Here is a 23,259-nt window from a genome sequence, read left to right as displayed (position 1 = left end):
TATATATACTGTACATTTTTTTAACTAACTTCCATTGATCTCTATTTCTTAGTAGTTGCAGTAAGTCCTTTGAAGTGGGACCGCTATTGGAAGCAGTTCTCCTTCCTTAGCAAGGAAATTGAGATTATTGCTTGTATATTCACAATTAGTGTTTGATAGCAGTCATGACCTTCCCAGCTAATAAATGGAGATCAAGCAATTTTTATTATCTGAAATTTCCCTTATATTACTGCTCCTATATGTGACTCTGTACAGTCCATAATTATTTCGTTTTCCTCGAGCATGTTAGGAAGTCTTGCTAGGTTATCCTTGAGTAAAAGTTTTTATCTTGTTTCTAACCGTGATTACTTTCGAGCTCAGGCCCTTTGTAATTCCTCAGAAGCTACTTTTTTCCTTTATCTTTTGAAAAAATTCACTGATCTTCGCCATTACCGTCGGTCTCGTTACAATTTTTAGGGAAAATGCTAACAAAGCCTGTTATTCCATTAAAAGTTTATGAACTTGTCCCAGAACATGTCTTTCAACATGATGTGATGTGATGTGCTATTAACTTATAAGTAATAAACGAGGAGGTTTTCTTCCATATATGGTTTACATAAGTATATATTTTCTCTCACCTATAAGAGGGAAAGGAGCAGACTGCCCCAAGGGGACACATCTGGAATAAATGACAACTCCAACATCCATGTTCTGTACTACACACTTCGATTATCAACAAGAACAGTAAATAGAAGTAATTTGCAATTCTTCTTTTGTAAAAAATGCGAATATTTATTTCTAGAAATTAAAAGAGTAATCTTACATTAACAGAAGTATTCTCTTCAAAAATAGAGGGTGTAACCCAATAAAATAGCATCCTTAAACATTAAAATGAAAGGCAAAATAACCTCTTCAAATTAATCTTTTAATGAAATTTGTATTTAGTTTATGTTTTGGAAGATTAAGTAGGCATACTCTTTCAGTAACTACTAATAAAGTATAAAAAATAAATAAAGAATAAGTAAAATAAGTAAGAAATTATCTTTAGTTTTCTTTCAGTAGTTAATTGTGAATCACTAACCAGTAGTCAAACAGAAGTACAATTAAAATTTGTTAACCTTCAAAGCAGTTAAAACTTCCAAGAAAATAAAAAATATGGGCTATTATCCATTTAAATATTATACTTACAGTTAAGAAGACATTTGAGACATATTGTACTAAAAAGCTGTCGTGAAACACTTAATATGGCACTACTAATAAGGGGGGGGGGGATTAAAAAAAGGTAGGGTAGGCCCGAACCCCCTTAGGATAGACCAAAAATCCTATCCGTCCCAGGCCTGCTAAGTAAAGGTGTGGATATTTACTTGCTTGTCGTTTCGAAGTGCTGGGAGTCCGAAAACGCATGTATAGTTTGTCGTATATAGCTCATAATTAATAATAATAGTCTATCCCCCTTGGGTCTTTGTCTTTACACATTTGTGCATTCTATCTTGAACCTGTTTCTATTATCTATTAGTAATTCTTTCTTTTACTTGTATACTTGATACTAGAAATGTTTATAATAACGTTTACTGGTTGTCGAGCACTTAAAGGAGCGTATAATATTTTAGAATATCTATCCTCCCGCTTCAGAAGAACACCTACAAAGGTATCCTTTCTGTCCAGTGACACAATTATAAATGTTCTAATACTTGCTCCTCAACCTGTTTGAAGATGAAGATTCGTCAAGTATCTTTAGTACAGCAACGATGACCTTGAACGCTTCAGTTTTGTAAGGAAATTTCAAATGATAGACGCACACATTAACTACACTATCTACAAAAATGTTAAAAAGCTGGAAAGTGTTTACAACAAAAATGCGTTGCCCAGTATAATATTATATTTAGTTATATCAAATGTTATACGTTAGAAATGTGGCCAGCGACAAACAACTTTTATATTCATAGGCCTTTTGTTTTCCTTTTTGTTCCTTATGTAACTTCCGAAGTTAGGTATCAGGAAGAAATGGTACCTAAGGTTTTTTGACGTTATTGTACTTGCCTCCCATTAGAAATACATTTGTAAATTTCCTATGTGGCGCCGTCAATTGAGTCAGTAACTCCTTACGTACGTATATATACATAATAGAATCCCAATCATCTGAATTGAGAAACACAGTAGTTACATTGGAGAGTACGTTCCAGTTCTGAACGTCTGACGGTGAAAGAATATCTAAATTACAGGGAAAAGTTTTCTAAACCTAATAAATAAAATAACTATTTCTTTTATCCGAGGAAATTCAAGCGACAACTAACAACCGACAGCTGGAGTCCTTCTTCCCCCAGTAAAAGGCCGGAAGTTTCAAGCAAGGAGAGATAAAATTATCCAAAGATTTCTTGATGAGGTCCTTGTCTAGTTTCCCCAGCAACTTACGTAGGTTGGTATCGACCGCCCCCTAATTTTTTTGTGTCGAAGCAGATAAACCCGCGGTGGCCCGTTGCGGTGAAAATTCAATGAGTTGCCCTTACATCCTAGTATTATGTACGTAGAAGTTTTTACCCTTCTTGGGAACCGTCGGACCCGATTGAATGGGTCGGGCCCTTTGCCCCCGGGAGCTCTGTGGGCGGAGAAAGGGGGGGGGGGGACCGTATTATAATCATGGCATCCCTTGCTGTGTGTGGGGGCGGGGGGTCTTCCTGCACTTTCTTTTTTTTTTTTGAAGAGCATCTCATCACACTACTAATATTTCTAGCATTTGTCGCAGAGAATACCATGTGGTTTGGGTGATGGCTCCACGGTACGTAACTACGAGCTATGTCCCTAGCCCATGGGAAACACTACGTACTACTAATGGTAACTACGTACGTACGTTTAGTGTTAGCCAACTTGTAATAAATATTGGTCAAACTACTAACCGGTAGTCGGAACCCTAATGTCCGGAATAGTGAAGGATCATATATATGAAGTACCAATTTTGACTAAGAAGTACGTAAGGACGTACATACATAGGTGATTCTAATGATCCTCAATTAGAGTCAACCCGATCCCATTTTCCTCCACATAGATTAATTTTCTTTTGAAATCCTTACAACTTGACTTCAAGATCCATAGATTGCCCCTGTATACAAACAAAGATTAAGTTAAGCCAAGCCAAGCTATCCAATAAACGGATTGACATCTGGCATCGACTAAGAAATCGGAACTGAAGTACGTTAAATTATACTTTAGTTTGTTTAAGATACGGAGTGCTCGCCTTCCTCCTTATTATTATAATTTAATAAGCGTCAGGAACAAACACAAAGAAAAATATATACCAACACTCTCGTCCTAAAAAGAAAGTAAGGCTATAAAGCAAAACACATCATTACAAAATTTATCCAGCTACATAAATGTCGTCCAAACTAATGACCTGCAATAGAGAAGGACGTGTATTCAATGACCAACCAAAATTATTAGACTCAAATTTACGTTCAAATTCCAAAGAAAATACAAGTATAATCAACCAAATGAACGACTGTTACCCAGCAAATCAGCCGGTGTTAACAGAACACAATTTATTCAATTCTACTAACGACTTAAGAAGATTCAGTTATGAATCTTATGAAAGACCGAAATCAAGATCAAGTGAGTTCGATAGAAATTATCAAGAACCTGTAGCAATTATTTCATCCACAACAGCACTAGGAACTAGAAAAAGAAGATCATCTACCGTTAAAGATGCTTTATCTTCAGTCCTTAATTCTCCACCATCTCCTAGAAGGCATAATTCCAATCCAAATGATTTACCACTGCAACAACAAAGCATATATCCATTACAATTTCAAGACCAAAATGGATTAAATTACACTTACACGCCAAATTATGGCCATTTACCATTGAATCCTCATTCAATAATACCTTCCTCGTATCAACCATCTGGAAATGTTCCCTTAATGATTGTCGATCCTTCACTAAGGAGACATAGTATATCTGAATCTCATAATTATACACTGCCTTCCATCCTTCTATCACCTAGTTCAGGTGTACCGAATCTTCCTAATAATGATTCATCGGCAAGAGTATATGGCCCTCAATATCATAGTAATTATTCAACTAGTAAAAGCTATATTTCTAATTCTAATTTAAGTTCAAATTCAACAACTACCATAAAGGGTAATTCAACTTCTCATCATTTCATTAATCCGGAACATTTCCATAGACATTCTGTGCCGAAAGCAATTAGTAGTAATAATAATACTAACACCAATGGCATTCGTCCACACTTTAGCTCATTTTCAGGAGCATTAACTACTAGTTATCAATCACAACGATCAATAACTCCAATACCATTTAGTACTACAACCAACGCAACTTATCTCGCTAAAGAATTCCTAAATAGATATTTAAAAGATAGAGGTTTCCTTACACCAAAAGTATTATACCAGGGAAATTCCATCGAAATATCGCTCGCTTCAAGCGGTGAAGCGGTGTTTTTACCAACAAATATTCATCATCACAGACATTCGACCATTACATCTGAAAGAAATGATGGAGGCCGTAATAACCGTGATGTACATGTGGATGAACATAATCCATATGACGAAGATGAATTCACTAATTTTAATGGAGATAACGAAGACGAAGATGAAGATGATGGTATAGTCTATGATGATTTCATAAACGGCAGTATCAACTCATCAACTAACCTTCCCAATAGTAATACGAATAATGGCAATTCAAGTACCGATTCCCAAAGTCAATCCGTAATTTTTGATGAAGATACTTTAAATGAAAGAAATGATTTGTCATTAATGCCAATGTCCTCAGTAAGTCATTCGACAATTGCTTCCAGTACTCCATCCTCAACTACAAGTCATCACAGAAATACAATAATGCATAACAATGATAGTTTCCCTTCTGTTTCTTCTACAACAAGAACATTACCAAGCTCTCAGACGCATTCACATTCACGGAAACATTCCAATGTTCATAATTTCTTACATCCAAAAAGAAACACAGTAGCTAAGAATTGTTTATCATCATCATCCTTTCATATTGATAATTCCATGACTTCTCATAATGTAGCTGTTATATTATCCCTTCATGAAAAAACTGATATTTCAACAATATCTGTAGAGTTATCATCTGATACAAGAGTATATTGGCATAATGGCGTACCTCCAGAAAGAAAAAATAATGAAGAGTTATACAAGTATGGTTCAATAATTTGGAATTTGAACATACTAGAAGATTTCAATTTGTTTATTCCATTAAATCCAAATGGTGATTCATTTACTAATGATGGTATCATTGAAAAAAATGTAAACGTTGAAACTAAAAATAGGAAAATATTTAAAAAGTTTAGATCTACAGCTATCACTCAAAGTCACTTCCAAAATAAAGAAAGTTTTTATGACTCTTTACTTAACAATTTGAATTCTACTATTGCAAAAATCCAGGGGAAATACAATAGGCAAAATGAAGACAAAAGAAACTTCCTGGATCCCGGCGATTATTTATTCATATTACCAACGATATTTACAGAAAATCTACCAGAATCAATCTATTTACCATCCGGCAGGATAACTTATATGATTCGTATAGCTACAAAACTAAAGAGTAAACAAGATACCAAATTAGAAACTCAAAATACTATAAATAAAACTTCACTTGTATCTACTCCAATAGGAGCTATCAGTCAAGAAAATTTAACATCAAAAGATGAAGGAACAAACCACAACAAGTATCAGACGAATAACAATGCTGAATATAAGCAAGATGAATTTTTGGAAATCGAAACGAAAGCAAAGGAAAACTTGAAAACCAATAAGTCTGAAAGTAAAGGAAGTTCATTGTTCAAAAAAATGAAAAGTCATTTTATGGGACTTTCTCTAATGAAAGATGAAGAAATACATGCTTTGGAAAACGATCGTATTGGACCAGATATATCTGATAAAGACTCTACTCCAAGTGTACATGTATTTATTGATAAGACCACAGGTGAGCAAAATACTATGGCTAATAATAATAATAAGAATAATACTAGTTCTGCCAATAGTAACCAATCAATGATTTTGACAGAATATCCAATAAATGTCATTAGAGTGCCACCTTCTTTATCTTCCACAACAACAAATAAACCTGTTTATATTAATAAGACATGGGCAGACGCATTAAATTACGAAATTTCATTTGCTGAAAAATTCGTTCCATTAAATGGGGAAGTGCCGATTAGATTAAGGTTAGTCCCCATGATGAAAAATGTTTGCGTTAAAAGAATCAAAATTTCTATTTCAGAAGAAATTAGATTCGTTTCAAAAGATTTCAGTTTCGATTTCAATCAGATTGATCCCTTAACTGATGACCCATCGAGCTCATATTATGATGAGTTTATCAAAAGAAAGAATAAGAAAAGATGTTTACCACTTTTGGAAATTAAACCGAGAGAAAATGGATCGAGGGCCCTAAGAGAAGAATGTGTTAAAAATACAATCAACGATAATTTACTATCATATAGTACTACAAAGGAAAAAGTTGTAGGGTCATCTGCTGAAAAAGTCGTAGGTATTACTGAACCACTGACTATCGAAAGTAAGCTATCATTTCCAAAATTTTCAACCTTAGATAAGGAATCTGTTAAATCAATCCCACCTTATGGCGTAGAGAGTTTTATTAATATTCCAAACACCGAAAAAGTACACGTTATTGGAGAGAATAATAAATATAGAACTCAAGGCGACTCTGCCGCATCCATAACAAGAAATAATGAATATGATAGGAGAAATTCTAACTCACGTAGGAGTAGTATCGCTTCCTTCTTTTCTGGCTCTGCTCGTAGGAACTCAACGAGTTCAGTTAAATCATCTTCTACAACTAACAGTAGCATAACTGGGAATAGTAGTGCTAATAATTACATGAATTCTTCCACAAAACAATTTGATGAAAGGTTCCATCAAACGACTTTTACAACAAGTGCTGGGGTACCCGTGCAATACGTTACAAGGTTAAACAAATCAAGGCGTGGGTTATACTTAGATAGTTTTCACTCGAAGAATATTATTTGTAAACATAAACTACAAATTATGGTAAGAGTAAGCAAACCAGATCATGATTCAACTACCAATCAATTAAAACATTTTGAAGTTTTAATTGATACTCCAATATATTTGGTTTCTGAACTATGTAGCATTTCAAATCAAGAATTGCCGACTTATGACATGGCTGCTACTGAATCATCTAGGTCTTTACCACCAACTTTTGAAGAAGCTATTTCTGTTCCTGCATCACCTATTGGCTCCCCACAATCAAGTATCTATGCACCATCCATCGCAGATGAGGCATCTATCCAATATCTGGCTTTATCTAGAACGTTATCTTCATCTGCATCCCTCTCCGGTCCTGCCCACGTCCTACCGAACGTTCCAATATCAACATCACCTATGACTTCCACAAATTCAATACACGTAGACCGGTCAGACGCCTCTACTTATTCCAATGATAACAGTTCACAATCAAGTATTATTCCAGAAAATGGAGAATGGTTCAACAATTTAGATGGGTTATTGTCAACATCACCTGTACTTCATAATACCCAAAGGAACTCTATCACGGCTTCGGAGTCTTCACCACATCACCATCAAAATAATCCATTTATAGACCCATCATTGTTTAAAGCAGGTTATAGCCCAACATCAGTTAAATTTGAAGAACCACCTTCATATGAGACTGCGGTGTCTGATGGAGAATGAATACTGCATTTGAAGAGAATATTTTGTCCAGTGTATAGTTTCCGGAACATTATATACATTATATATAGACAGCAATATTGATACTATTAAGATAGTTTCTAATTTATGACACTAAATTGACCTTGACTAAAAACAACAATAGCTAGCTTGTCTTAAATTCATCTGTTATTTAGTCGACCTAGCTTTGTTATAGTATGCAATTTATGTTTTAACTAACCTTGACGTTGTCTACAATATTGATTTTAAGATTTCGATTTTTCGCATCGTTACTTTACTTTACGTACGCACCGGACCTTAAAGAAAATCAAAACAAACATTTTGATGATGATGGACAGGTATATCTCGTATTGCTTTGTACAGTTTATGGGTTTGGTTCAAGCTAATAGAGTTGCGAATGACTATTAAATATTTGTAAGCTAAGGAAAAGAAAAAAATCCAAAAACCATTAATACATATTTCAATGTATAAATGTCCGCTGTCCAGAATAATAATGACGATGGTTTAAAATTAAGAGAAGAGAAACATTATAATGATTTCTACCCGACTTTGACAGATGATACTGAAATAGATGTGGTAATAGATCTCGATAATACTGCGCAATTAATAACTGAACCAATTGTAGGAAATGGGATTGTGGAGCCACATACAGTCCAACCGATTAAGCAGTTGATGTATAATGGACAAGTCACGATAGAGGCACTCCGAATGGACCATAATATTGCAGAGTTTAAAAAATGTCCCTTTGAGTTATCAAAATTGGATAGTATCAGGTTTACAGAATCTGAACAATCTCTGTCGTTACAATCACAGGTCCCAGAGTCGGATAGCGACATTGGAAAAGCATACATAAATGAATTCGAAAGTGGTATTGAAAAGCGCTATACGCCCGAACAATTAGGAATTTTGAATTCGTTGAAACTTATCTCTCCTCATTTAGATAAATTTATTATAGAGTATGATATGGATGAACAAGATGAACTATTCTTACAACATCTACGCCAATTATTATCATTGGTAATAAGTCATGAATTATTTGAGCTCCTAATCACAGTTTTGGAAAAGGAATGGTTCACTTTACAGTCACATATACCGCGAGATAATATATATAATGCAGATTTAACCACGAAAGCAAGAATAAATCACGAACTTTACGGATCAGACGATGGAACTACTTTGTCATCTGATCAACCGTGTGCAATATGTTACGGAACTAATAGTGATGTCACTAATACTATTGTATTTTGCGATGGTTGTAATATAGCTGTTCATCAAGAATGTTATGGTATCGTATTCATCCCCGTCGATTCATGGTTATGTAGGAGATGTCAATTTGGGAACAATGACCCCGATATAGGCTGTATAGTATGCCCAAGCAAAACAGGTGCCTTTAAAATGACAGATAATGGTATTTGGATACATAACATATGCGCTTTATGGTTACCAGAGTTATATTTTGCCAATTTACATTATATGGAACCTATAGAGGGGATAGGGAATATTCCAAGCTCTAGATGGAAGTTATTTTGTTACATTTGTAAGAAAAGAATGGGAGCATGTATCCAATGCACTCATAAGAATTGTTTCTTAGCATATCATGTTACATGTGCGAGACGAGCAGGTTTATATTTAAAATGGGACAGGGATGTCTCTGTGGGATCGGTCGCATCTAACCAAGTCCACCTTGGCAATAAATTACATAGCTTTTGTGATAAGCATTCTCCAGTTGGATGGCCAAGTTGTACACAAAATTTGTTGAAAACAAGAAGATTCTTCAATATTGAAATAAACTCCACATATTCAACCAATATAGCGCTTCAGGAACCATCAGATTGGAGAACACCAGTAGGTACACCAATTGCGCCACAGTATTTTGCAACTATATTACAAAAAATACTGAAACTATATAAATTTACTCCTGCAAAATCACAGACATTATCATATGAAGTGTGTAAGTATTGGTCTATGAAACGGGAGTGGAAGAGAGGACCACTGATTCATAAACCACAACTTGAAAATGTGTCTTTCTTAACATCAAACGACATAGAAAATAGGCTGGATTTTACAAAATTACTTTTAAAAGATTTGAAAAAATTAAAGAAGCTGACAGAACTTATAACAAAGAGAGTCGAAGTTGAAAGTTCCTTACGCACACATAAGAAAATAATTTTACAATTGCTAAATGATCCGAGACGATATCTTCTAAAAACTTGTTTGATAGATAAAGTGGTCGGAAGAAAAGAGTTTAAATTTTTAATGAAGTCCACCAGGGATGAACATACTGAGATACAACTCGAGAAATTCCGAAGAGATCAATTTGAGAGCTTAGAGCAAATAGAAGGAGAAATAATACCTATATTACAAAATATGATAGACGCTCCAATGACTCCAATAATGACACGAAGAAACATAATTAAACTCAAAGATTATATGCTTGCATCCATTGCTGAATTCAGATTACTAGACCCTGAAAGATATTTAATGGAGAATTTTTCAATAAAGGACAAGAAGACATTAGATATCAAGCCAAGATTATGGAAAGGTCCGTTGTTAATGGATGAAGAAGATTTAACTGATGTAGAGGAATTAGACGAATCACAATCGGAATTATTGCAAAATATATTGACGGGGACCAATACTGAATTCAGTAACGGCAAAAAACCAGTAGAGCATGAAGAAATGGAATCTGTTACTTCATACCACCGTGCTCAACAGCATGAAAATCTTCCTAGGAAAGGTGCTGGTAGAGGTAGGCGTAGAGACAGGGGTAGAGGTAAAGGTAGGGGCAGAGGTAGAGGCAGACTTCCAGGAAGTGGAGCAAGAACAGTTATAAATGATGGAGCTGGTCTTAATAGTGAACGGGTACAACAAACTACACCGCCTGTAAAACATAGAGGGTGGCCAAAGGGCAAGAAAAGAGGAAGACGTACAGTTAAACCATGGAGCAAGAAAAAGAATGAAACCTAGTTGTAAATGAAGAACAGCAAACGATGCTTAGTACGATATCACGCTATAAAGTATAATATGCGTATTATAGGTAAATTAGCATACATAAATATGTACTTGTAACATTATATCAATAATAAAGTTAATCCAACCAGATAGCTACATATCTTATAATTGTATTTGAGATAGCCAGATTATTGAACGAGAGAGGTTCTCATCCGTAGCCACTTCTATTCAACAGGAATGAGATAGAAATAAGTTTTCAGTGACCTTTTATAATAGACATTGGTATGGCTCTTCTTGGCAATTAAAATTTTAGTTTCAAACATTAAATGGACTCATATTCTATAGACTATATATGTTTACAACGCTTTTCATACATATTATGTAGTTATTTCTTTTAGTTGCATCTATTCCTTCATAGTAATTCTATCTATAACCCCCTAAGTAAACGGGCGACCTCGTTAACACCGTCTTTATGGATTTCAGATAATTTTTGTTGAACAGTAGGAACGAGATCCTTAATATCAATGACTTCACCATCATCATCAGCAAATTCAGGACCAAGTCTCTTGACACGTAACTTACCTTCTACATATTCTTCTTTACCTAGAATAACTGCCAATTGACAACCAGCCTTTTCAGCAGCATCGAATTGTTTTCTTGGGTTAGCTTTAGTCTTATAGACGTATTCGGTTTCAATACCGTTGTTCCATAGTTCTTTAGTTATTGTCATTCTTTCAGGTAAATAACCAGTCCAATCTTTGCCACCACCAAAGGCCATGACGAAGACTTGAGTGGCAGTTGGTTTGATAGCTGCGGCAGCTTCTGTTCTTTGTTTAATTAAAGAAAATAATCTTTCAACACCAAATGAAACACCTACACATGGAATCTTGGTTGATTTTTTACCAGAAGCTTCAGCAAACATATTAACCAAATTATCGTAACGACCACCACCAGCAATGGAACCGACACCAACGTACGCAGATGCGTCTTCATCTTCAGACTTAACTTTCTTTTTCAATTCTTGAGCATTAGTTGGTGGAGCACTAGCAGCTGTGACAGCTTCATAAATCAAACCAGTATAATAATCCAATCCTCTGGCTAAAGATAAATCGAAAGAAATGTACCTATCAATACCGAAAGATTTAGTGAATTCCATTAAAGTTGCAATTTCATCTAGACCATCTTTGGCCAATGGATTATTAGTAATGTTTTCATCTAAAGATAAGATAGAATGGATTTCTTTCAAAGAACCATTCAATTTAACGTATTCACCAATCTTATTGGCAGTTTCTTCAGATTGACCCTTTTCTTCAGTCATTTCCTTCTTAACCACCTCCCAAGGAGTCTTATCTAATTTATCAACAGAAGAAGATATTCTTCTTACATCTTCATCTTTAACACCGCAAATTTGGAAAATCCCATCAAGAATCTTTCTATGATTCAATTTAATCTTAAAATCATTAATCCCTAATGCAGTCAACCCTTCAACAACAATAGACAAGATTTCTGAATCAGGAATCATATGTTCATAAGTACCAGCAATATCGAAATCACATTGATAAAATTCTCTCATTCTACCTTTAGTCATAGCTGGTTGATCTCTTCTATAAACTTTAGCGATATGGAATCTTTTAATATTTTGAATATTATTCATTGCAACGAATCTTGCAAATGGGACAGTCAAATCATAACGTAATGAGGTCAATTCACCACCTTGATCTTCCAAATTATAAATCAATTTAGAATCTTCACCATATTTACCAGCAAGAATTTCACGTAATTCGAAAACTGGGGTATCAATGGTAACACCACCGTGACGTTTAAATAATGATGATAAAGTAGTGAAGATAGCTTCTCTGATGACCATGTCTGAATCAGACCAATCTTTGGTACCCTTTGGAGTCTTTAGTGAGACTTGTAATTTAGACTTTTTCTTGGATGATCCATGTTTTGGATGCTGTGGTTGTTGAGTTTCTGCAGGAACAGCGGCAGGAGCTGATGTATCAGTGGTAGTGGACATTTTTCTTTTTATTGTAGTATTATTAATAATTAATGAACGTGACGTTATTATTCGATGAACTCTATTTGATTGAGACAATGATGAAGACACAAAAGAATGTTTAGCGAATAATGACGTTGATGCTCTTTTAAGCATTTGATAAAGGAAAAACGAATATAAAAAAGAAAGAATATACAAACGGAAAACAATGAAGACTAACGAGAGACAAGTATACACATTGAAGATGTCAAGACAATATACGTACAATACCATGCACCTACCTACAGCATTACTACGTATTGACTTCTTCCAAAGTTTCCACAATTTGCTATTATCGAAATGGATAGCATCGCTAACTTCTTCGAGAATAGGCCAATTTACTTTTTTTCCTAAATTTTTCAAAATTTCAAAAGGAAATCATTTTCGACGAATATATATTTTGTCACGTGGAATATATTAAAATGGAAGGTTTAGAAAACTCCAGTCATCTGATGTGATCACATGATGGAGGCTCCCAAACACTTTTCTGGACACTCAGAAAACGCCACGCTTGTTTTTTCTCTTCACTTTAATGAATTATTCAATTTTTCAATAGAAGTAAACAATTGATGAAAAATATATACGTAAATAAACCATGAGGCAATAAACATACATCGTCGAAAAATTGGCAAAACGTCTAGAGGGAGCGAGTGAACTGAGTGGAAGATACTAAGAACGCATTTCCTTCCCCATAAATAACGCTAATACTACGCTAAAAGAAAATGGAGGTAATTGAAGATAATAATTCTAAAAAATGTATTGTCATACAGCAAGGTACCAATACAACAATTGCTGGATTTAATAATTCGGATCTACCACAATGTGTCATCCCATCGACTTATATTTATGACAAGCAAGAAGATAAAATGATATTTGGTCTATATGACATGCTTGATATTGCTACGTCACTGGAAGACGCCGATAGGTATGAAGTGTTCACAATTCTTGATAAAAATGGTATACCATATAATTGGGAAGCATTAGAACAACAATGGAATTATTTGTTTAATGATGTTTTGAGATGTTCTCCAGAAGAATATCCATTAGTGATAACAATCCCATCAATGAAGAAAGAAATTGATGGTGAAGTTTTAGAGAAATACTTTAGTTTAGTTTTTGAAAGATTTAAATTCCCAGTTTTTCAAATTATTTTAGAACCATTGGCTATAACTTTATCATTGGGTAAAAGTTCAGGTTTAGTCATTGACATGGGGTCATCTGGTTGTCGTGTGACACCTATTATTGATGGTACTGTCATCAAGAATGCTGTTCTTTCATCTAAATATGGTGGAGCTTTCCTTGATTATCAAATCATTGAAACGTTACAAAAGAAGCTTGATGAGGAAGCAACTGCTGTCGTAAAAGGTTCTGCTGATGATGATAATAATAATGTTAATATTGGAACCTCACAGATTGACTTGAGGAAAAATACTTCCATAGAGGCTTGGTTACAATCGAATACATGGATTAAAGAATTTAAGTCGACTATGTTACAAGTGACAGATAAACCATTACAAGATGTAGAAAAGCATCATAAAGAACAAACAGAAATGTATATCAGACAACATGAGGAGATTCAAAGATATAATAGTACAGTGAAAGATAGTTCGAATGCTAATGCTATAGAAGCCGCTGCTGCAGCCAACAAGACTGCCATTGAATCAATTTATAATAATAATCCATTGAATCAAAAGAAGAACTATTTGATAAAACCAAGTCATAAAACAATATCGTTAGAGGCAAGAGAATGTTATAAATTGGCTGAATATTTATTCCAACCAAATTTAGCATCAGAAACGTTCCCATTAGAAGATGGGTTAGGAGGAATTATTGGTAAATCTATCAAGAAGGCTGCAGCGACAGTGAGTTCCATTGGTACAACTGTTTCAACCACAGATACCATGGGAGGCAAAGGTCATAATATGGGTCCATCATTGGTATCGCTGCATAAAAATAATAATACTACTGGGAAAAAGGATAGTAATAATGGACGAGTATCAGCATCATTTATTACTCAATCGACATCATCTTCATTAGCATCTACGATTAATGCACTTAAACCTGAACAAGTTTATGCCAAATTATTAACTAATGTAATTATAACAGGATCAAGTTCATTATTAGAAGGTATGGAACAACGTATACTGAAAGAATTATCAATAAGATTCCCACAATATAAATTAACTACATTTGCGAATCAAAATATTATGGATCGGAAATTTCAAAGTTGGTTAGGTACTGTTACAATGTCTAATTTACCGTCATGGGAATTAGGGAAATGGTATTCTAAAGAAGAATATGAAATAGAACTAGAGAAAGGAAAAAAAGCACAAAAACAAAATGAGAAAGAGAACGATGCTGCCGCTAACGCTGCTGACGCCGATAACATGGATATAGATAAGGAAGGAGAAATACAATAGACTATGCGTACACGACAGGAGTATGGAATACCGAACTACTGTTATCAAGGCTATTTGATATTTGTAATCATTTATATGTATTTAACGGATACAAAAGTGACTAAAACCTGTAATTCCAAGCATCCCTTAAAAGGGTGTTATTATTAAAATTCGTAACTAAAACGACATCCCTTGCTATTTCTTGAAGTATATAAAGGGAAGAAAACAACAAACGGGACACTAGTCTAAATATTTCAAATTGTCTACGTCGTGGAAGCTTCCATTGAGCATGCGATTACATGCAATGAAGTTAATCATTTAGTCATTATGAGGGAGTACGTATGTTTGCGATATTTAAGGAAGCATTGGAAGTTAAGATATTAAGAAAGGTTTTGTTTACTTTTCAAGATTGTAATCATTATAATTAGGCAAACAGCGATGTTAGGGGTAGGTGTTTATTTCCTAGTTGTCTCCCCTATTCTTTAGACTAAGATATCTTTTTTCTTATAATTGAACATTGCCGCCATCGATAGATCAAGGCCTCCGTCATTGACTATGTTTGAAATTCCGGTTACCCGCCGAGATAGGAAGGAAATACGCCGGGGGAGGGAGATTTGGAGGAATCTCCTATCAGCTTAGAAAAAGAAAAGATAAATCGAAAACGAAAAGTAAACAGAGTCGAAAGAGGAAGAGTCATGGCATGGTTTTTTGTTCTTTGTTTTCTGGATACTTTCGAAACGGCAAAACGGCACGATCATTCGCTCCGAACAGCGTTAGAAACGCTTTGAGAAGAACCCGTTCAGGATCAGAAGAAGGACACATAATTCCAGGGTAGGGAACCAAAGTTAGGTCACTCCCAATTATATATTGTTTATAACCCTAGTATACTTTGTTGTTGTACGGAATGTTCTTAACCATGGTGGATTAGGCCTAAGAGGTGTCTTTGATCCAAAGGGAGGCGGACAATAACTTCCGACTATCGTCTTTCACGAGCTGTTTAGACAATGCTTCTTGCCGCTTAGCCGGATAGATAAGGAAAGGGACTAAAAATAACAACAAAAAAAAACATCGCAAAAATTTGCCACTGGCCCCTTCCGCCCGCCGCCCCGCCTCATTAAAGCCTGGGGGGGGCGGAGGGGGGACAGGAGAGGTCAGCGCTTACGGGGCCAACAACCTTACACTACAGCTAAAACGACCACCCGTACGTGCGATCAAACGGACAGACAGAAAATCTGCACATTTTAATCATCCATCATTCATCGTTATTATCATCATCACTACAGATACCAATAGTAAACAAAGCCAAAGAGTAATAGCAATCTCAAAAAATGACAAAAATTGCAAATTTTTTTTTTATTTTAATTTTTCATTATATATAAAGCAATACTCCATTTTAGACAGACAGGAAATAATATCTAATTTATCCCCTTTTATCTTTCAAAATTACAAAAGTAAGCCTCTAACTCTTTACAACAAGGAACACAAAAAGCATTATATTTACTTAATACGTAATATAATTTTCCCAACTGATAGAAAATCTTTTTTTTTTTCGAAATACCTCAAATATCCCCAATAATATAATATAGCCAAATTTTAGAAAAATGTCCGAAAGTGTTAGTGTTGAAAAGACTCAAATCTTACAAAAATATCTAGATTTAGATCAAAGAGGTGTCATAATTGCTGAATACGTCTGGATCGACGGTACCGGTCATCTACGTTCAAAAGGTAGATCTTTAAAGAAGAAAATTACCTCCGTTGAACAATTACCAGAATGGAATTTTGATGGTTCTTCCACTAACCAAGCTCCAGGTAACGATTCAGATATCTATTTGAAACCAGTAGCTTATTACCCAGATCCCTTCAGAAGAGGTGACAATATTGTTGTCTTGGCCGCTTGTTATAACAATGACGGTACTCCTAACAAATTTAACCATAGACACGAAGCTGCTAAATTATTTAACGCTCATAAGGATGAAGAAATTTGGTTCGGTTTAGAACAAGAATATACTTTATTTGATATGTATGATGATGTTTATGGATGGCCAAAGGGTGGTTATCCAGCTCCACAAGGTCCTTACTATTGTGGTGTTGGTGCTGGTAAAGTTTACGCTAGGGATGTTATTGAAGCTCATTATAGAGCTTGTCTGTATGCTGGTATTGAATTATCTGGTATTAATGCTGAAGTTATGCCATCTCAATGGGAATTCCAAGTTGGTCCATGTACAGGTATTGAAATGGGTGATCAATTATGGATGGCTAGATATTTCTTACATAGAGTAGCTGAAGAATTTGGTGTTAAGATTTCCTTCCATCCAAAACCATTGAAAGGTGATTGGAATGGTGCTGGTTGTCATACTAATGTTTCTACAAAGAAGATGAGACAACCAGGTGGTATGAAATATATTGAACAAGCGATTGAAAGTTTGTCAAAGAGACATGCTGAACATATTAAACTTTATGGTGCTGATAATGATCAAAGATTAACTGGTAGACATGAAACTGCCTCTATGACCAACTTCTCTTCAGGTGTTGCCAACAGAGGTGCTTCAATTAGAATTCCAAGATCTGTTGCCAAGGAAGGTTACGGGTACTTTGAAGATCGTAGACCAGCTTCTAACATTGATCCATACTTAGTTACTGGTATAATGTGTGAAACTGTTTGTGGTGCTATTGAAAACGCTGATATGAGCAAAGAATTCGACAGAGAATCCTCTTAAGCAAGTAATCAACACAACACGGTAACAACGCGATCCAAACATATTTATACACAACTTTTTCTAATGACTTTTCATGCTTCAATATAATATAATAACAATATCCTAATATCCACATTCAATCCATCAAGGAAATAATATATTATGCTATACTTATTTATTTAGATTTTTTTTTTCTATCTGATTTTTACTGGGGGGTTCTAACTAACACTACTTTTTTCTAAAAAATAATAACATTACTTTTATAGACTTTCATATTATTTTATTTATAGACCAATCAAAAAAAAATTAATGAATTATGTGCTCTTTTATCTCAAAAATTTCTTTCATCTCCTTTATGGAATAAACTCTTTGGGTCTTTCTTCCAAACGACAGAGAGGGCTGCAATTTGTAATTTTAAACCTCAACGGCAGTTAAATCTCTATTTTCTAGACTTTCTACTTGCTCACATCAACATTTACGTACGGGCAGTATAATCATGACAATATTATACTCATTTGTGTCTGTTATGTTTATTACAGATTTATGGATGACAATACATACATTTTCCGTCGTGTTTTATCTATTAAACTGGCGGCGGCGGGAAACCTGGCGCGGGTTTGGTCCTCTGTCTGGAAATTTGGTTGCAACCAAATTTCATTTGACATGAAAGATATATATATACATATCATTGACTTACATATAGATACGTAATAACCATCGGGTTTGAATATTAGGAAGGGGCAACTACGTAGAGAAATTGTATGAAGATAATCCTCTTATTTACAAGGGACAATCAAAAAATTCATAATGACAGGTTCTACTGGTGATTCCAAACCAATTAGAATACTACTAGATAGTATACATTTCAATGAAATAAGAAAGGCAATCAGGTCAAGATCAGTTGGATGGGATGCCTTAATTAGGGCTGAGATTATAAGTCAAACTGATGGGGTAACAGCTAAACGGTTGGAGAAGGTTCTAGTTAAACATGAAAAACCTGAAGAATCGGGTACCGATAATGAATCTCTTTTGAAAATTGATGATGAGGTTCTTTTATCTTTGCTTCGTATTTTGAAAACTTCTGATAGTATGGAGAGTCAAAAGGCTACGCAAAATTTGATTGCTGAATTATTATCATCTGATGAATATTCTGATGTTACTGTTAGATTTTTCCAAGAGAATCCTGAACAAGTTCAAGAGTTATTTGATGTTTCTATGGTTAGAGGTGATTCACAAACTGTTCTTATTTCTGCTTTCAATTTAGTTTCTTTATTGATTCAAGATAAATTAAATGAAAATAAAGAGATGGTTATTCAAATTTTTGAAAATGAAAATTTTATAAAGTTATTACAAAATTATGAAAAGACTGATACATGTTATGTTTGTATTAGATTAATTCAAGAATTGATGACTATTAAATCATATAAGAAGATTGTTTGGGATAATGAAGCCAAAATTGTGCCTACTTTATTTATTATTATCAAGAGAGCCATTAACGAGACAACATCTAGTAGTAGTAGTACTAGTAGTAGTAATGGTGGTGGTCGTATGTTTGTCCCCACGATTAATAATAATTCCAATAATTTAGGGATTCAAATTCAATATTATTCACTATTATTAATTTGGTTAATGACATTTAATTCCAATTGGGCTCGAGAATTTATTAATAAATATTTGGAAGATTTTTTGAAACTATTAAAATTAATTAAAGTTACCATAAAGGAGAAAATATCTAGATTATCCATTTCAATAATTTTACAATGTTGTTCCAATCGTGTCAAGGGTAATAAGCAAATCATCAAAGATTTAATTCTTTTGGGAGATGGTATCCCTACTTTACAATCATTAAGTGAAAGGAAATATTCTGATGAAGAATTAAGAAATGATATAATTGAATTAAAGGAAATTTTGGAAGATGAATATAAAGAATTGACCTCATTTGATGAATATATTGCAGAATTAGATTCTAAATTATTATGTTGGTCTCCACCTCATATTGATAATGGATTTTGGTCAGATAATATAAATGAATTTAAGGAAAATAATTGGAAAATCTTTAAGAAATTGATTAATTTATTGATTGATATTGAAAAATCTGGAAGTAGTACAACTACATCACAAACCAAATTAATCTTACAAGTTGCACTAAATGATATTACTCATGTTATTGAATTATTACCTGAAAGTGTTAATGTCTTAAGTGAATTAGGTGGTAAAGTAGTGATCATGGAATTATTAAACCATTCTGATTCCAGAGTGAAGTATGAAGCGTTAAAGGCAACACAAGCAATGATTGGATATAAATTCAGATAGAGGTAGATAGATGGAAAACGAAGGTAGAAAATAAGATATACGCCAAGAATATTCTCTAAATAGACATATACACTAATCTATAACATTTAATTATAATACAATCTAAATTTATCATAGGGCATAACATGTTTCATAAATTTCCATTCCCTACGTACGACATAATTATTCACCCCGTTGCTAACTTATTTCCCCTTACATCTGTGATAAATATCTCGATATGTTAGGTTACCTAACATACATAACTGTGCTTATGTGAGTCGTTTAAAATTGAGACACGTTTGCAAAAGCTTTTCAAAAATCGAATTCCATGCTACTGAGAGATCTTAAAGGCCGTTAACCTTATTCTATCTGTACGTGGTGTAGTGAGTACGTATGTAAATACTGTATTGAATTATACATGGGGGGGGGGGGGGGTAGTAGCAAACTAAATCAATATACTGACATGCACGTATAGGATTCAAATAGGTTTGTCAATGCTAATATACTAAAAATTGGTGAGATGACAAAGGTTCCTTTCCGTGGGATCATGTACGTATAATATAATATAATGTAATATAATATCATACAAGCCCATGCTCCACTATATTATGAAGTCCAGATATTAATGAAGGTCCGCTTCCCTTGCCTTGCCTTGCTTTTCCTTCCCTACCCTTCCCTTCCGCACGGGTAAGAATTTTCCATTATGTAAAACGCCCAATATTTATTCCTTAGATCCGGCCATATTTTTCAATGTGCGCTGTTTAAAGCGCGCTCTGCTTTGCCCTGCCCCGTTCTCGTGACCAGGCATGTTACGGGTTGGGATAGGGGGGTAGGGTAGATGCGAATTTTTCACTCAAAATTTAGGCTAGGAGTAGGGGGTAGAAATTTTCAATTTTTAGTCGGAAGCAGGGAGAAAAATTTCCAATTTTGGGCCACAAGTAAGGGGTAGGGAAAAATAAATCTGTTTTGGGTTAAGTACCAGAAAAGGCCGCCCAAAAATACCCAGAAATCCCCGCCCAAAAATTTTTAGGCTACTACTAGGGGGTAAACTAGAAATTTTGAAGTAGGGTAGAAACCAGGCTAGGATGTGCCAAATGAGGGTAGGCTAGAGAATTATTTCTACCCGCAACATGCCTGCTCGTGACCGGTGTCTTACCTTCACTCTGTGTGGCGCTTGCACATATGTATGTATCTGCCGCGGGCAGCCAGGCAGTCAGTCAGTTCCGTCCAGTTCCGTGGGAATGATTCCCGGCGGGTAGTCTGCTTTGTTCACGCCGCGGCCATGAGAGGCGCACGCACCCAGGCCTGTGTGTGTGTGTGTGTGTGACCTGCTCTATTTGATAAAAATGATGATGACGCGGTCCGTCATCCGTCCGTCGGTTTGATTGCCGGCTGAAACAGATTTCCTCGAGAGATTGCTCGCATTCGCATTCGCATTCGCATTCGCTGCGGCTCGAGAACTCAAATTAAACTATACCAAACGCACTAAATTAAACTAAATCGTATATCAAAGCAAGGATCATTCATTTATTCATTTATTCATTCATTTGCTGATTAGTGGTTAGTGGGTTGGTGAGTTAAACTACGTATATGTATACATTTGTAGTCAGCATGCAAACATGCAGACATGCAAATGACCCTTTCAATAACGGCTCTTAAAATCAATTAATTAAGTAATACGTACATCGTCCGTTCTATAAGTATAAAAGCTTGACTTGTTTCTCCTCAAATGGATATCCTCGATCATGTACTTTTTATTTCTCTTATGATTTTCTATAATATATACATAAGTATACAAACACAAACACAAACACAAACACAAACACAAACACACACACACAATTAATGTTGACTTACTTACCTCTATTAACCTCAGAAACTTCTGAACCTTTCATCATCCCAAACATCTCTCCTGTATCTCAACCAAATTCAAGGAAAAATTCTACTACTGAGGATGAATCAACTATAAATGAAAAATCAATCTTTCTAAATGGCTTAGAATCAAATTTATTGAAATTACCACAATTGAAAGATAATGATGCTACTACAGTTGCTCATGATACAATAAGGAAAAATTCATTAACTTTATTATGATGATTGTAATAGCTGAAAAAACTCATTGTATCATAGACATTAATCATTTATTCAATTAATACTACTATTCTTAAAACTGCATCATATGCATATACATATATATATATATATATATTTATAATCAAATATTCTAAAAGAACACTATAAAGTCATTATAAATTTTATTTTCATCTATTTTCTTTCAATTAAGTCTATCAATTGTTTCTATATATATATATATGTAAAGGCAGGAAGTACCAATGGCCTATCCCAATTGCTTCTCTTCCTTAGTTAATGATATCTCATCCATTACTACAACATTATTATCATAGTACTGTTGTTCATCGTCTTCTTCTACTTGTTCATTTCCTGTGTCAAATGGCTTCGATACAGTATCGTCCAATTCATAATCTTTCAAAATATTAGAACAATTATATTTGACAAACTTTTTTCTATTTGTGTTCTTCTTCTTACCTTTCTTCTCCTCCTCCTCCTCCTCATCATCATCATGTCTATTGTTATTTTTATAATATATCCTTTCATTAATCAAATTATGAATTTGACATCCCCATAATGATAAACATAATCGACTAGATACACATGGTGGATACATATCAAGCATCTCATCGAAAAAATATTCATACCCATCCTCCTCTTCTTCCCTCTCCTCGTTATATCTATATGGATAGAATTCTTCAAATAGTTTAATATATGAAACCATCCCATTTGATTCTTTCCTACTTGGCTTTTCAGGAAATTTATTAAACATATAATGTAATTGTCTCCATGTACTCTTTTCAAATGATTTTCGATATTTCAAATGTTTATTCAAATTGTTGTATAACGGTATTGTACCATTATTCCTTCTATCATCATCATCATGGTCATTATCGTTACCATCTATCGTATCATCATTTCTTTTTTTATAACTTCCTTGATATCATTTAATGATTCACTGGAAATAGAGTATTCAAATGAACTATAATATAACCATAATAATATAATAGTAACACATGTTACTATCCGTATCACTCCTAATTTATTAATCATTATCTTCCTTAAGCATCTGAATGCTTCATCACTTGTTTTTGTTCTTCTTTTAATAATTAATTAATTTTCTTTTTTTT

General features: G+C 34.4%; 8 protein-coding genes across 8 annotated transcripts; 6 read left to right on the top strand and 2 right to left on the bottom strand.

The window, feature by feature from the left end:
* Positions 1-3,347: 3,347 nt before the first annotated feature.
* CSR2 (Csr2p) lies at positions 3,348-7,685 on the top strand (the record flags this gene model as incomplete). Its single annotated transcript, XM_003667486.1, has 1 exon — positions 3,348-7,685. The coding sequence occupies one exon, from the start codon at positions 3,348-3,350 to the stop codon at positions 7,683-7,685; it is 4,338 nt and encodes a 1,445-aa protein (XP_003667534.1).
* Positions 7,686-8,153: 468 nt separating this feature from the next.
* On the top strand, positions 8,154-10,649 carry NTO1 (Nto1p; the record flags this gene model as incomplete). Its single annotated transcript, XM_003667485.1, has 1 exon — positions 8,154-10,649. One exon carries the CDS (start codon positions 8,154-8,156, stop codon positions 10,647-10,649), a length of 2,496 nt encoding a protein of 831 aa, XP_003667533.1.
* A 412-nt stretch (positions 10,650-11,061) lies between these two features.
* HTS1 (histidine--tRNA ligase) lies at positions 11,062-12,906 on the bottom strand (the record flags this gene model as incomplete). Its single annotated transcript, XM_003667484.1, has 1 exon — positions 11,062-12,906. One exon carries the CDS (start codon positions 12,904-12,906, stop codon positions 11,062-11,064), a length of 1,845 nt encoding a protein of 614 aa, XP_003667532.1.
* Positions 12,907-13,394: 488 nt separating this feature from the next.
* On the top strand, positions 13,395-15,092 carry ARP7 (Arp7p; the record flags this gene model as incomplete). Its single annotated transcript, XM_003667483.1, has 1 exon — positions 13,395-15,092. One exon carries the CDS (start codon positions 13,395-13,397, stop codon positions 15,090-15,092), a length of 1,698 nt encoding a protein of 565 aa, XP_003667531.1.
* A 1,580-nt stretch (positions 15,093-16,672) lies between these two features.
* GLN1 (glutamate--ammonia ligase) lies at positions 16,673-17,788 on the top strand (the record flags this gene model as incomplete). Its single annotated transcript, XM_003667482.1, has 1 exon — positions 16,673-17,788. The coding sequence occupies one exon, from the start codon at positions 16,673-16,675 to the stop codon at positions 17,786-17,788; it is 1,116 nt and encodes a 371-aa protein (XP_003667530.1).
* A 786-nt stretch (positions 17,789-18,574) lies between these two features.
* On the top strand, positions 18,575-20,080 carry VMA13 (H(+)-transporting V1 sector ATPase subunit H; the record flags this gene model as incomplete). The annotated part of the gene is made up of 1 exon (XM_003667481.1): positions 18,575-20,080. The coding sequence occupies one exon, from the start codon at positions 18,575-18,577 to the stop codon at positions 20,078-20,080; it is 1,506 nt and encodes a 501-aa protein (XP_003667529.1).
* A 1,824-nt stretch (positions 20,081-21,904) lies between these two features.
* Positions 21,905-22,153, top strand: SPO24 (Spo24p; the record flags this gene model as incomplete). Its single annotated transcript, XM_003667480.1, has 1 exon — positions 21,905-22,153. The coding sequence occupies one exon, from the start codon at positions 21,905-21,907 to the stop codon at positions 22,151-22,153; it is 249 nt and encodes an 82-aa protein (XP_003667528.1).
* A 244-nt stretch (positions 22,154-22,397) lies between these two features.
* On the bottom strand, positions 22,398-22,901 carry ERV2 (flavin-linked sulfhydryl oxidase; the record flags this gene model as incomplete). The annotated part of the gene is made up of 1 exon (XM_003667479.1): positions 22,398-22,901. The coding sequence occupies one exon, from the start codon at positions 22,899-22,901 to the stop codon at positions 22,398-22,400; it is 504 nt and encodes a 167-aa protein (XP_003667527.1).
* Between the last annotated feature and the right edge of the window lie 358 nt (positions 22,902-23,259).

The sequence above is a fragment of the Naumovozyma dairenensis genome, chromosome 1 (genome assembly GCF_000227115.2).
Source record: "Naumovozyma dairenensis CBS 421 chromosome 1, complete genome".
In the NCBI taxonomy this organism is placed as follows: Eukaryota; Fungi; Ascomycota; class Saccharomycetes; order Saccharomycetales; family Saccharomycetaceae; genus Naumovozyma; species Naumovozyma dairenensis.
Note: the sequence above shows the minus strand (reverse complement) of the source record. Positions and strands in the feature narration are given on the sequence as shown.